Source organism: Oryctolagus cuniculus, chromosome 5, assembly GCF_051225735.1.
Source record: "Oryctolagus cuniculus isolate XC-2025 breed Fujian yellow rabbit chromosome 5, ASM5122573v1, whole genome shotgun sequence".
Lineage (NCBI taxonomy): Eukaryota > Metazoa > Chordata > Mammalia > Lagomorpha > Leporidae > Oryctolagus > Oryctolagus cuniculus.
The window spans coordinates 114,128,761-114,142,834 of NC_142871.1; the positions used below are offsets into that span (position 1 = coordinate 114,128,761).

The window sequence follows — 14,074 nt, forward strand, 5'->3', positions numbered from 1 at the left end:
AAGGAGTGACAGAGAAAGGTCTTCCATTCTCTGATTCACTCCCCAAATGGCCACAAAGGCCAGAGCTGGGCTGATCGGAAGCCAGGAACCTGGAGCTTCTTCTGGGTCTCCCACGCATGTGCAGGGGCCCAAGGACTTGCACCATCTCCTACTGCTTTCCCAGGCCATAGCAGAAATCTGGACTAGAAGAGGAGTAGTGGAGTCTCGAATTGCTACCCATATGGGATGCTAGAACCACAGGTGGAGTCTTAGCCTACTATTCCACAGCACTGGCCCAACTGAAGTTTATATATTTTTTTTTAAATAAAATGTAGGAGGACCTATATAATTTGATTTCAAGACTTTTTGAAAGATACAGTGAGTGTCTCTGTTTATGTATGATTCTTTGTAAATAAGAGGACTAGTCTGATATATATAAAATTAATTGCAAATACATATATATTTATTTGTTTATCATTGAAAAAATACCTGGGAACAAGACCACCTAAAACAGTGTATGGAGTTGTTGAGGGACCTAATAAAGCATTATTTAATATCCAGGAAGAAGACAATAAGCATTCAAAGCAAGGAGAAGCAAAGAGGCTGAGAGTAAGCCTGTGAAAAGGGAGTTTGTGAACAATGAAACCTTGAACCATTGTTTATTGTTGCCAAAAGACAGGGCAAGACTTTAGGAAATCATTCCTTTGAAAATCATTGGTGGCTTTAATGAAAGTTGTGTTGTAGTGATGGAACTTGAAACCAGAATGAAAGTGGCCAAGAAATCAATGGGAGTCAGAGGTGGTGAGGAGATGGAGACCACAAATGAACATTATGGATTTTATCTGGGAGGAGAAACAAAGTCTGAGAGTTTGGCTGATGCATTTTCTTAGCACTCAACAATTGCCTGCTCTAAGAGATAAGTCTCACCTTTCCTTTATTCCCTGACTCATTACCCATTTGTTGACAGTGGTTGGGTACACAGACGCTTAATGGACACTGACTCTCTCATATAAAACATCGGCCTCCTTACATTTCGCTATTTGGCAAGGAGATGATGATTTTGCGCCAACCCTCAGTGAATTGATATTAAACTCCGTGACTTCGTGAAGCTTTTCTTGACCTTGCTGCTGCTCTGTTATTATGGTCCACACCCTAAGTTCTTTTGCTGAGGACTATAACAATGTTCTTCTTCCATTCTTCCATTCTCATAATAAATAGTTCTATTTTCAGAGTCTTCACATAGTTCTTATGGATCCCAGCTACTACTCCCAGTTCTCTCCTATATCCCACCCCTAACCCTGCTTCCTGTCCCTTGTCCATCTCCAGATCCATTGTCTCTCAAAGTCGTTCCATTGCACACTCTATCAGCTTTTCTGTACAGAAACTGGTTTCCCCTCTCGTTTCTGGTATCTGATACATAATTTTTGCTACTGGCTCTTTCTTGTTCTACACGTCTATCAACCTTAAAATATTACTAATAAACAAATCCTGGAGAGTCCCCACTAAACACTTTCCTTATATCATGTCAGATCATATGATTAACCTGGCTTTTTGTCCCAGCAGTTACAGCAGAATTTTCTAAAAGACATTCCCTCCGCCTTTTAATTTTTTTTTTTACTTGAACGTATTCATCATTTGCTGTTCTTTCCTTTATAAAAACAGATTTATTGAGATATAATTAACATACCATAAATTTATCCATTTAAGGAGTACAACTAAGTGGATTTTAGTATATTCACAGAGTTGTGCAATCACTACACTGTTGTCTTCTGATGCCAGAAGATATTCCTTACCCTAAAAAGGAGTTCCAGATTCATTAGCAGTCATTTCCCATTGTCCAATCCTGCAGCTCCTGTCAAGCATGAAACTTTGGCTCTATCAGTTTTCCTATTCTCAGTATTTCATATAAGCAGAATCATATATGTTTGTTTAGCTCCTTTCACATACCATAAAGTTTTCAAGACTCACCTGTATAATATAATATTCCATACCCTTTTACACCTGAATAATATTTTATTGTGTGCATATACCAGTTATTTTAATCTATCCATCCACTGATAGACACTCATTAAAGCTTTCTCCCATTTTTGGCTACTATGTGTTGTGATGGTATGAACACTCATACACATTTTTGTATGGATACATTTTCAGTTCTGATGGAGATATAGATCATAATTATAAGCCACTTGTTAAATTCATTGCTTAAGATGTTTAAGCACTGTGAAATTGCCTTTCTAAGTAACTGTATCATTTGTATTCCCACCAGGCAATGTATAGAGATTTCAATTTCTCCACATCATCACCATTTGTTATTCTCTTCCATTTTTATTTTTAATAGTCCTTACTGAATGTCAAAAGGTGCGCCATTGCAGTTTTTATTTGCATTTCTCTAATGTTTAATGATGTTGAACATCTTTTTTTAAAAATATTTGTTAGCAATTTGGGTATATTCTTTGGAGAAGTTATTTTCAAATCTTTGTTTATTTTTTGAAAATATAGTTTATTAATGTATTTTTACTTGAGAGAAAGAGAAAGAAAGAGAGATTGCCCCCATACTCTCCACAAATGCCTAACAAAGGCTGAGTCTGAGCATGAACCAAAGCCAGGAGCCAGGTACTCAGTCCAGGTTCCAACATGGGTGGCAGGATCTCAATTACATGAGCCATCACCTGCTGCCTCCCAGAGTCTGCATTAGCAACAAGCTGTCACCAGGAGCTGGAGCCAGGAACTCTCAGGAGAACCCAGGCACTCCATTGTGGAACCACAGGGCTCTTTACCAGTAGGCTAGACTCCTGCTCCATCTTCGCCTACTTATTATCAGATTTTATTTATTTACTTTAGAGAGAGGGGAAGAGAAAGAGAGAGAGATTTTCCACATGCTGATTCACTCTCTGAATGTCAGCGATTGCTGATGCTGGTCCAGAAAAAAATCAAGGAGCCAGGAATTTGATCCATGTCTCCCAAATGGGTGGCAGATACCCAACTACCTAATCCATCACCTGCTGTATCACAGGATGTACATTAACAGGAATCTAGAATTGGGAGAAGACCAAGAACTCACATCTAAGCACTCTAATATGGTATGTGTTTGTCTTAACCCTTACCTTAAGTGCTAGGTCAAACTTAACCTTCTTTGCCCAATTTTAATTAGTTTATTTTTTTCAGTTGTTGATTCTTAAGAATTGTTGCATATTCTGTTACATACAAACCTCTGAACAGATATATGATCTGCCAGTACTTTCTGTCATTCTTTGGGTTGTCTTTTTACTTTATTCATGATATACTTTGAAACACAAAAGTTTTAATTTTGATAATGTCTAATTTACTTATTTTGTCATTTTGTTTTTGCTTTTGTTGTCATATGTAAGAACATTTTGCCTAAACCAAAGTCATAGTGATTTACTCCTGTTTTATTCTGGGATTTATTTCTAGTATTAGCCCTTATATTTAAGTTTATGATTCATTTTGAGTTAAATTGTTAGTATGATGTGAAGTGGGAAGTCTTTGTGTGTGTGTGTGTGTGTGTGTGTGTGTGAAGGAGGGATGGGCGTTCAATGTGATTCTTCTGCATGTTGACAGACAGATGGGCTAGCACCGTCTACTGACGAGGCTATGATTACTCCATGAAACATGTTGGAACCCTTCTCAAAAATCAAGTGAGCATATACATGAGTTTATTAGTTGATTATAAACTCGATTCCCTTAAGTAATGTTTTATAGATATCAGCTATGTTCTGTGGTTGGTAATTTTGTTAAAATCCTGTATTTTCTCAAAGCTTTTTTATTTAGTGCCCCATGAGTTTATCAACTGTAATTATTGAATTGTGTATTTATTGCTATAATTCAATTAGATTTTGTCTGTTGTATTTTGCATTTCAGTTGTTAAGTGCATATGTTTATAATTTTACAACTTCCTAATGGATTTCATCATTGTGAACTATCCTCTCTATCTGTGGCAATATTTTTGTTAAAATCTCTTTTGCTAACAGTTTTCCTACTTCAGCTGTCTTTTAGGTATCGTTTGCCTAGAACATCTTTTTCTGGTTTGATTGTTTTTCATCTACTTGTACTTTTAAGCATAATCTGTGTCTCTTATATATAGCATAAAGTGAGATCAATTTTTTGTTGTTGTTGATTGGTTGGTTTGCCTGTTTCTCCAATCTATTTAATTTTATTGGAATGTTTCTTTCATTTATGTTTAATGTAATTGAAGAGGTATAATTTATATGTTCCATTTTCTTAATTGTTTTCTCTGTATAGTATCTGCTGTGTATCTCTATTCCTCCATTAATGCTTTAGTTTGAGTTTGTGTCAGCTAGATATTTTAATGAAATTAGATTTAATTCCCTTTTTTCTTTTACTATTTAAAAATATTTTCTAAATGGTTACAATTGGGAATGCAAAGAACAACTTAATCTAAACAATACTTTGAATTAATACCAACTTAGTTTTAATGGCATGCTTTAAGTGTGCCCTAATATAGTTGCATTCCCTCTTCCTTCATTGAAATTACATATTTATACATCATATCTTCACAGTTTTATAGCCAAATTTTCATACAATTGTCTTTTAATTCAGACATGGAAGGAAAAAATTAGAAACAAAAATGTTTGTACTATTTATTTCTATTTACCTTTATTACTACTTTTATTAGTGTTTGTTTCTTTGCATGGATTTGAGTTACTATGTTCCTGATTCCTTCTTTGCAATTATATTTTGCTATTCACTTCCTCAAGCTAGACTGATTTGTCTTCAACTTATTATTATTTAAATTATTTTTGATGAAGAATTTTGAACAATGAATGTCATCAAAGGAGACTGTGGTAAAAGCTGAGAAGAGTAAGTCCATTAAAAGTAGTTGGGGAGTAGATTGTGGTGTAGCAGGCAAAGTCACTACCTATGATGCTGTCAATCCATATGAGTGCTGGTTCAAACCCTAGCTTCTCCACTTCTGATCCAGCTCCTGCTAATGGCCTGAGAAAAGAAGCAGAAGATGGCTCAAGTATTTGAGACCCTGCCATCCATGTGGTTACGTGGATGAAGTTCCTGGCTCCCAGCTGTGACCTGGCCCATCCCTAGCCATTGTGGCCATATGCGGAGTGAACCTGTGGATAGAAGATGGCTCTCTCTGTGTCTGTTTTTCTGTAACTCCCCCTTTTAAAATAAATAAATTAGTATTTAAATAAAAAGATATTGTGGTTTTTATTACGTTTTATTACTAGTGCTACATTTAATACCAGATAAATAGTAAGTACTTAACACATATTTTGGAATAAATTAACCTAAGTCACTTGATGACTGATGCTTAAGAGTTGAATTATATAAGGCACAGAACTGGGAAGAATGCTTGATACAGGGCCAAGCATGCTATGATTTTAAAAAGTTCTTGCTTCTTAAAGAGGAATCAGAGGAGACTGTGACAGCTCATGTCATTGGTGATATTGCCTGAGGGAGAACCCTGTGAGCCACATAGACTTTCAGTCTGACCTGGAACACTAGATGGGGGCAGGGTGCCTACCTAAACCCTTTGAAGAGAACATTGCAGGCTTCCTATCACCCTGAACAAAAGGGTTCCAGGTGAATAGCAGGGAGAAAGCACCATCTTAAAAGGCAAGTACAGGATACAGTGGCTCATATGCATATGACTAAGAAATTTTACACTGTTGACCAAATGGACCTAATTGATATTTAAAGAATATTTCTTCACAGAGATGCAGAATACACATTCTATTCAACAGTACATGGAACTTTCTCTAGGATAAACCATATACCTGGGAATAAAGCAAATTTAAACAAATTCAAAAAAAAGAAATAAAATGTATCATTTTATGACCACAATGGAATAAAGCTGGCAATTAACAACTTCACAAAATCCAGAAAATATGCAAATACATGTAGACTGAGCAGTGTACTCCTGAATGAACAGTAGGTAATAGAAGAAATAAATATGGAAAGAAACAATTCCTGGAAATGAATGAATATTATAGCACAGCATATCAAAACCTTTGGGATACTGCAAAAGCAGTATTATGAAGGATATTTATAGCAATTAGTACCTACATACAGAAATTGGAAAGGCATCAAATGTGTGAGCTATCAATGCATCTCAGGGACTTTGAAAAACAACAACAAACCATAACCAAAATTAGCAAGAGGAAAGAAATTATTAAAATTAGAGAATAAATGAAAATGAGATTCAAAAAAGATACAAAAGATCAGTGAAATGAAGACCTGTTTTTTTGAAAAAAATAAAATTGATACATTATTGTACCAACTAACTAAAAATAAAAAGTGAGAAAACGCAAATTAATAAAATCAGAGGGGTACAATGGACACCAAAGAAACCAAAAGAGCCATCAGGAATTACTACAAAACAGCTATAATTGTAAAATACAGAAGAAATAGATAGATTTCTGGACACATACACTCTACCAAAAATAAGTCACGAAGACAGAGAAAACTTAAACAGACAAATAATTTAGATGGAGATTGAGTCAGTGAAAAAGACCCTGCTATCAACGAAAAGCTCAGGACTTGAAGGCTTCACTGCTGAATTCTACCAAACTTTTAAAGAACTAATTTCAATTCCTCTCTAATTATTCAAAACAATTTAAAGGTAGGGAATTCTCTCAAACTCTTTCTGTGAGGTCAGTATCACCTTAATTCCAATACCAAAAAAGATCCAACATAGAAAGAGAACTATAGACCAATAACCCTGATGAATATACATGCAAAAATACTCAACAAAATACAAGCTAATTGAAGACAACAACACATCAGATAGATCATTCACCCAGACCAACTGTGATTTGTGTCTGGTATGCAGGGATGGTTCAACACTCACAAATCAATAACAATGATACATTACACAAAGAAATTGGAAAATAAAAACTATGTGATTATCTCAAAAGATGAAGAGAAAGCACTGGATCAAATACAACATCTTATCATGATAAAAATCTTAAGTAAATTGGGTATAGAATATTCCTTAACCCAAACAAGGAAATATATGACAAACATATAGCCACCATCCTATTGAGTGGGTAAAAGCGTTTCCACTAAGACCTGGGACATGACAAGGATGTCTACTTCCAGCATTGGTTTTCAATATAATTCTGGAAGTTTTAGCCAGAGCCATTAGGCAAGAAAAAAAAGATCTAAAGAATACAAATTGGAAAAGAGTAAGTCAAATTATCCCTGCTTGCAGATGACATGAATCTACATATAGGGAAACCAAAAGACTCCACTGAAACTATTGGAATTCATAAGAGAGTTTGGTAAAGTTCCAGGATATAAAATCAACATGCAAACATCAATAGCCTTTGTATACACTGACAGTGCCATATCTGAGAAAGAAATTGTAAGGTCAGTACCATTCCAAAAAATCCACAAAAATTAAGTAGCTTGGATAAATTTAACAAAGCAGGTGAAAGATTTCTATAGTGAAAATTATAAAATATTAAAGAAAGAAATAAAAGAAGATACATGAAAAGGGTGAAAAATTCTGTTTGTGGATTGAAAGAATTAACATCATCAAAAGGTCCTTACAACCAATAGCAATTTACACATTCATTGCAATACCAATGAAAATACCAATAACATCCTTTTCAGATCTAAAAAAAAAATTATGCTAAAATTCCAATGGAAACACAGACAATCCTGAAAAGCTAAAGCAATCTTAAAAAGCAACAACAACAACAAAAAGCTTTAAATCCCAGATTTAAAGACATACTACAGGGCAGTTATAATCAAAACAACCAGAGATTGGCACAAAAATAGACTAGGAGACAAATGTAACTAAATAGAAGCCACAGAAATCACTCCATGTATCCACAACCAACTATTTTGACAAAGGAGCTAAAATCAATCCCTAGAGAAAGAATGGTCTCTTCAATAAATCATGCTGGGAAAATTGGTTCTCTGTATGCAGAAGTGAGATCCCTACTTTACATTGTATACCAAAATCAACTAAAAATGGATCGGGGAGCTGAATCTACAACCTGATACCATCAAATTACTAGAGGAAAACCTCAGGGACACTCTTTAAGGCATTATCTTTAGCGAAGACTTCCTGGAAAGACCCCAGAAAACCAGACATTTAAAAAAATAGATAAAAGGGATTACATCAATCTAAGAAGCTTTTGCACTGCAAAAGAAACATTCAACCAAATAAAGAGGCAACCAACAGAATGGGAGAAAATATTTACCAACTATGCAACCGATAAGGGATTTATACTTAAAATCTATTGAGAGTTCAAAAAAACTCAACAAAAGCAAACAGATAAACAAACAAAAATGTAGTTAAGAAACGGGCACAGGGCATGAACAGACATTTTTCGAAGAATGAAATGCAAATAGCAACAGGAACAAGAAAAAATGCTTAGGATCACTAGCCATCAGGGAAATGCAAATCAAAATTGCAATATTTCACCTCCAACCCCAGTTGAAATGGCTCTCATATGGAAATCAAATAATAAATAAATAAATAAATAAATACTTATATACATACATACATGCTGGCAAGGATTAGGGGAAAATGTAACGTACTACATTGTTGGTGGGAATGTAAATCAGTACAGCCATTACGGAGGTACCTCAGAAAACTCAAAATAGATATACTGTATGACCCAGCAATCCCCTCCTGGGAATTTACCCAAAGAAAACAACATCATGTTTATTGAAGTTCAATTCACAATAGCAAATTTATGGAATCAACCCAGATGTTCATCAACTGATGACTTGATAAAGAAATTGTGGTGTATATACAATATGGAATACTACTTAGAGCCATTAAAAAAAGGATGAAATCCTGTCTTTTGCAACAAAATGGATGCAACTGGAACCCATTATGCTTAGTGAAATAAATTAGTCTCCAAAATACCAATATCATGTTTTCCCTGATCTGTGGTAATTGATAGAGTACAAAAAATGTAATTCATATATATATATATATATATATATATATGCTTATAGCCCATTTCTATACTGTTGAGTAACAGTGGTGTTGCTATTTTTTTGAATTTTTACTTAGTGAGAATTAAGCTTATGATTATTAAATAAACTGAAAGTGTGTCTTTATAAAAATTCAAAGAAAGAATAAGAAAGCAAGGAGGTGGGAGGGTGGAAATGTGGGTGGGATGGAGGGTAGTGACAAAATATCACTGTGGCCCTAAATCTGTATATATAAAACATAAAATTTGTACACCTTATATAAATAAAAAAATAAAAAGTTCTTAAAAAGATGAGTTTTACAGAGTTGTCTGTAGGGTTTTTTGATAGAATTCTGAGACACACTTTCAATGAGAGAACTTAAAAATTGATTAAGCAAAGCATTAACTAATTCCTTGAGTGAAGCTTAAAGTTCTTCAGGAAGTCAAACAAGGGCACAAAATGTGATCACTAATAATCTTATACATACTAATTTAAAAGTATACAACAGATTTCATGGATCTCTGTAATTTAACGCAAATAGGACAGGTTCTTCAGTTGATGGCTCACTTGATATAGCCTATTGCACACATATTGCCTTACAATCCTGTTTATAGACACTAACAGTTGGAAACTGAGAGTTGCTCAAGCAGAATTCTACATAATTACCCATTTGGGGTTAATTTACTTTTATTGTGCCTGCAAAAGTGAACTCAGCTAAACTTGCCATTTTCCATTCCAATGGGTTGTAAATGTTTTCAGTTTCACAGCTCAGGCATTTTGCTGCAAATCTTCTGAACCATGTGACTTGGACTAAGCAGGACAACATGTCAAAAGAATGTAGATTACTTCTAAATCTGCAGCACAATTTTAAATTTCTGTTAGAGTGTGGGAAATTGGCAACTACAAGCATCAGTAATGGAAATATAAATTGTTTGGGATTTAGTAGTCAGCATTTACTCAACAAACAGTTTTGGAATAATTTTTCTGTGTAAGATACTAAGTTTTGGGGTTACAGTGACAAGAAACAGACCAATATAAAAGCTTCAAAGAGTGTTAAAGGTTGGTCAACTTGTAAATTGAATAGTATGCATTATATATATATATGTATATATATATTTAATGAACACTAGCTAGAAATACATGGAGATTGAATACACTCTTAATAATGAAAATTCTCAGTGAAAATCTCTATCTGACTCTAAAATGTCTTTATTTCTACTTGCTCATTAAATCATTTTTCCCCATCAAAGCATTTTTTTCAAATTCCAGTTTTTCTCAAAACTTTTCTTTGAGTATCTGGGCAATGAATTTTCTTATGTCATTCTTTATAAACTTTCACAGAACTTCTCTTATTCTTCTATTTATTTTTTGCTTATAAAGCAAATATTGAGCTCCTGACATGTTCTGACCATGGTTAATTGAAGGGATATAAAGACGAAAGTGTCTTTATCTTAATAACTAGAGGAAACAAATAACAAAACCATTACAATTCCGATTAAATGTGCCATGTTTGGCTTATTGCTTAAGATTCCAATCAGATCAACAGCATCCCATATTGGAACTCCTGGGTTTGAATTGCATCTCTGTTCTCTATTTTACCTACCTGCTAAGGTACACCCTGCAAGACAGCAAGCAATGGCTCAAGTACTTGGATCCCTGCCACCTTCTTTGATTGAGTTCCTGGTCTCTTGCTTAGCCTGACCCCATCCTGGCTGTTGTGGGCATTTGTGAAATGAGCCAGAGAATGGGAACAGCTAAAGTTCAACTAACTAACTACATAAATATAAAAATGCTATAAAGAGGCCTATTTAAAAAAATAACAAACTTCAATGCAATGCAGGATTGTTTTTTTAGAAATATTAGCTGAACTAGTTAAAAAATCAAATAACACAGATACTACTAAAATATTAAATGGAAACTTTCTGTGTTTTAGACAATTGAATTAATTAATCTAATGCATATAGCAAGTCTGAGGCAGATCATATGCCACAGTATTTTAAAGATGATGAAAGAGGGGTAGGTGTTGTGTTGCAAAGCTATGTGTTGCTTGTGATGCCTGCAACTCATATCAGAGTGCCAGTTCAAGTCCTGGACACTCCATTTCTTATCAAGCTCCCTGCTAACATGCCTGGGAAAGTAGCAGAAGATAGCCACAGTACTTGGGCATCAGCCACCCATGTGGGAGAACTGGATGGAGTTCCTGGCTCCTGGTTTTGGCCAAGCCTGGTCCCAACAGTTACAGCCATTTTAGAAGTTAACTAGTTGATGAATGCATTCTCTTTCTCTCTCTCTCTCTCTCTCCTCTATCTATAATTACCTTTAAAATAAATTAGTAAATAAATCTTTAGGAAAAAAGATGATAAAAGAGAGGAAAGGGAATTTAAAATTTAAATGATTGACATAATTCATGTAACTGTTAAGTGACGGAGTCAGGATTTGCATTCATACACTTGGGCAAATGAAGTTGTGTTTATCTGTAGTTTTTCATTCCAGATTATCTATCTCCAGTTTATAAGAATAACTCATCAACTTGTGACTTACAAAGTATTCTGTCAGAGAAGAATACTTCCCTTCTTCATGATCCTCACCACTGTAATAGGAGTGAGAGAGAACTGTTGTTGCAAACTACTTTTTGTTCACCATATAATAACCTAGTGAAAACTGATGGGTACAATAATAGATACCAGGATGTGGGATATCACAATGACAAACACTCTAAAACATTGGCTCATGAGTGTATGGGGAGTGCTGGGAACACTGTAATTGGGATGTAGAAAATTATCATTCATATTTTTTAGTAGTCCACATTTGCTTTTTAGTTAAAGATTTGAGAAACAGAATGCTAATAAATATTGCCTCTGATAATACTTACAAAGTAATTAAATAAATGTCTGCTTTTCAAAAATAGAAAAAAGGGAACATTTTGACATTATGTGACTATAAAGTTAGAAAATACAAGTGCTGCTTGTTCTTCAAAAATTGTTTGAATAGCATGGGTTGAATAAAAGTCAAATAAAACTCCACACTCAAAGATTAAATAAAAATTTGTGAAATCCTTTTAATGAATTAATGTGACTCTAGTCAATCTTTTCAGTTGGATAAAATATGTCAGAGGAAACAGTAATGGCATAGCTTTACACAAGCATACTAAGCACAAAGAACTAGCAATAAGATTAGAGAAGGGAAGAAAAGCATCGTCAAGAATTGTGGCATTTTAGGATACAATTTACAGACTACATGAGGCTGAGCTATATTCTTTTTTTTATTTTTACTTTTTGACAGGCAGAGTTAGACAGTGAGAGAGAGAGAGAGAGAGAGAGAGAGAATGGTTTTCTTTTTTCCGTTGGTTCACCCCCCAAGTGGCCACTATGGCTGGTGCATTGCGGCCAGCGCGCAATCCGAAGCCAGGAGCCAGGTGCTTCCTCCTGGTGTCCCATGCGGGTGGCAGGGCCCAAGGACCTGGGCCATCCTCCACTGCCTTCCCAGGCCACAGCAGAGAGCTGGACTAGAAGAGGAGCAACTGGGACAGAATCCAGTGCCCCAACCAGGACTAGAACCCCGGGGTGCTGGCGCTGCAGGCGGGGGATTAGCCTGGTGAGCCATGGCGGCGGCCTGAGCTATATTCTTTGTACCTTTAAAATCCACTGCATATATTTGTAGGTGATTTTTATTGAATCATCAAGGTTCAACTTAAATGCCAACTGCCTTGGATTAAATACTCCTTCATTACATCTTATTTGGATTCTCTGTTCCTTATTATATTTATGAAGGTGACTTCTACCCTGCAACTGACTATGCCCCCCTATGTAATTTGAATTTGTCAATGACTTTTAAATTTTGTAAGATATGTATGCAAAAGCTACATGATAAATGTTTGATGCTTGAATAATTGAGCAGATTAGTACAAACCTTCACTGACATAGCAGAATAATCTAACCAGTTGCAATAATCCCAGTTCAAAACTAAAAACAGTTTTAAGAATTCACAATTCTACCTGATTCCTTAACTTAAAAAATAAAAAAAATTCAAGAGTAGATTTAACCTGTACAGTAAAATGTGTTACATAAATCTCATCAAAAATATAATCTTTTAGACTTCTAGTCTCAGGAAATTTTGAAGGATTTTTATTTGCTACTTTTCATTAATAATTTTCTTCATAGACAAAAGTCAAGTCAATTAATCACAGATTTAAATTTGGTTATAAATTTAAAGGCCTGTTTCAGGTCATAAAATTCATTACCTAAATACCACTTTAAAAAATAGTCGACATATTTCCATGGTGAGGGCCTTGATATAAGAAGAAATCACAATCATTTGTTGCACATATCTTGTTTGTTCAATAAATTCCCAAATTTTGTTTTTTTTATCATATTCTAAAGGAAACAACAACCAAATTATTGGAATTTACATACCTGTCGGCACCAGAGTTTACGAAATATTTGTAGATAAGCCAACACCATAAGACACAGTGGTGCCATGTATGTCACCAGAAAGAAACAAATGTGATACATCTTGGGGTAAATGTCACCTATGATGAAAATTGAAAACAATGCAATCTCCTGTTACAATGGATGAATATTTTAACAGACATATCTATCAACATTTTTCAAAGTAAAAATTTATACTTTATGTGATTCCCTTGGCATGTTTTATACACTACATTCTCATGTTAAATACTCTACAGTATTTAACTGCTTACTTATTACTTCTCCTTACTAGAATATAAATTCCCCAAGAACTGGTAGGCTGTTCCTAATTTTACCTCCAAATACAAATGTGGCAACATCTGGAGAAAGTAAATACAACCAGTGGTTCCTTCTGTTAACTTATAGGCACTTACTCAAAGTTCTTTAAGCTTGCCATGTCTGTGCTTGTAAATGATTGTACACATGAGGAAAGAGTTTTAGGGATATTTGAAGTTAATTTCAATCCAGTATGGATTTTTTTGTTTATATCCATGTCACTTATTCACAAAAACACAATTAGATTATAGTGCTTTTTTATTTTTAAATCTAAAATACACAAAAGGTACCTATTATGCATTAGGCAGTTAATAGAGAACCAATCAATTCATTAAAAGTTTTGCGTCATTTTTTTTTTAAGATGTATTTATTTATTTGTAAGGCAGAGATACAGAGAGAGAAGGGAGAGAGAGAGAGAAAGA

General features: G+C 34.6%; 1 protein-coding gene across 2 annotated transcripts in view; it reads right to left on the reverse strand.

Moving 5' to 3' along the window:
* Positions 1–14,074, reverse strand: part of HCRTR2 (hypocretin receptor 2) — a 112,364-nt gene that overhangs the window by 14,422 nt on the left and 83,868 nt on the right. For both annotated transcript variants that reach the window (XM_070073932.2, XM_089333078.1), the window contains exon 4: positions 13,323–13,438. In XM_070073932.2, coding sequence (XP_069930033.2) covers positions 13,323–13,438 — 116 coding nt within the window. The remainder of the gene's footprint in view (positions 1–13,322; positions 13,439–14,074) is intronic.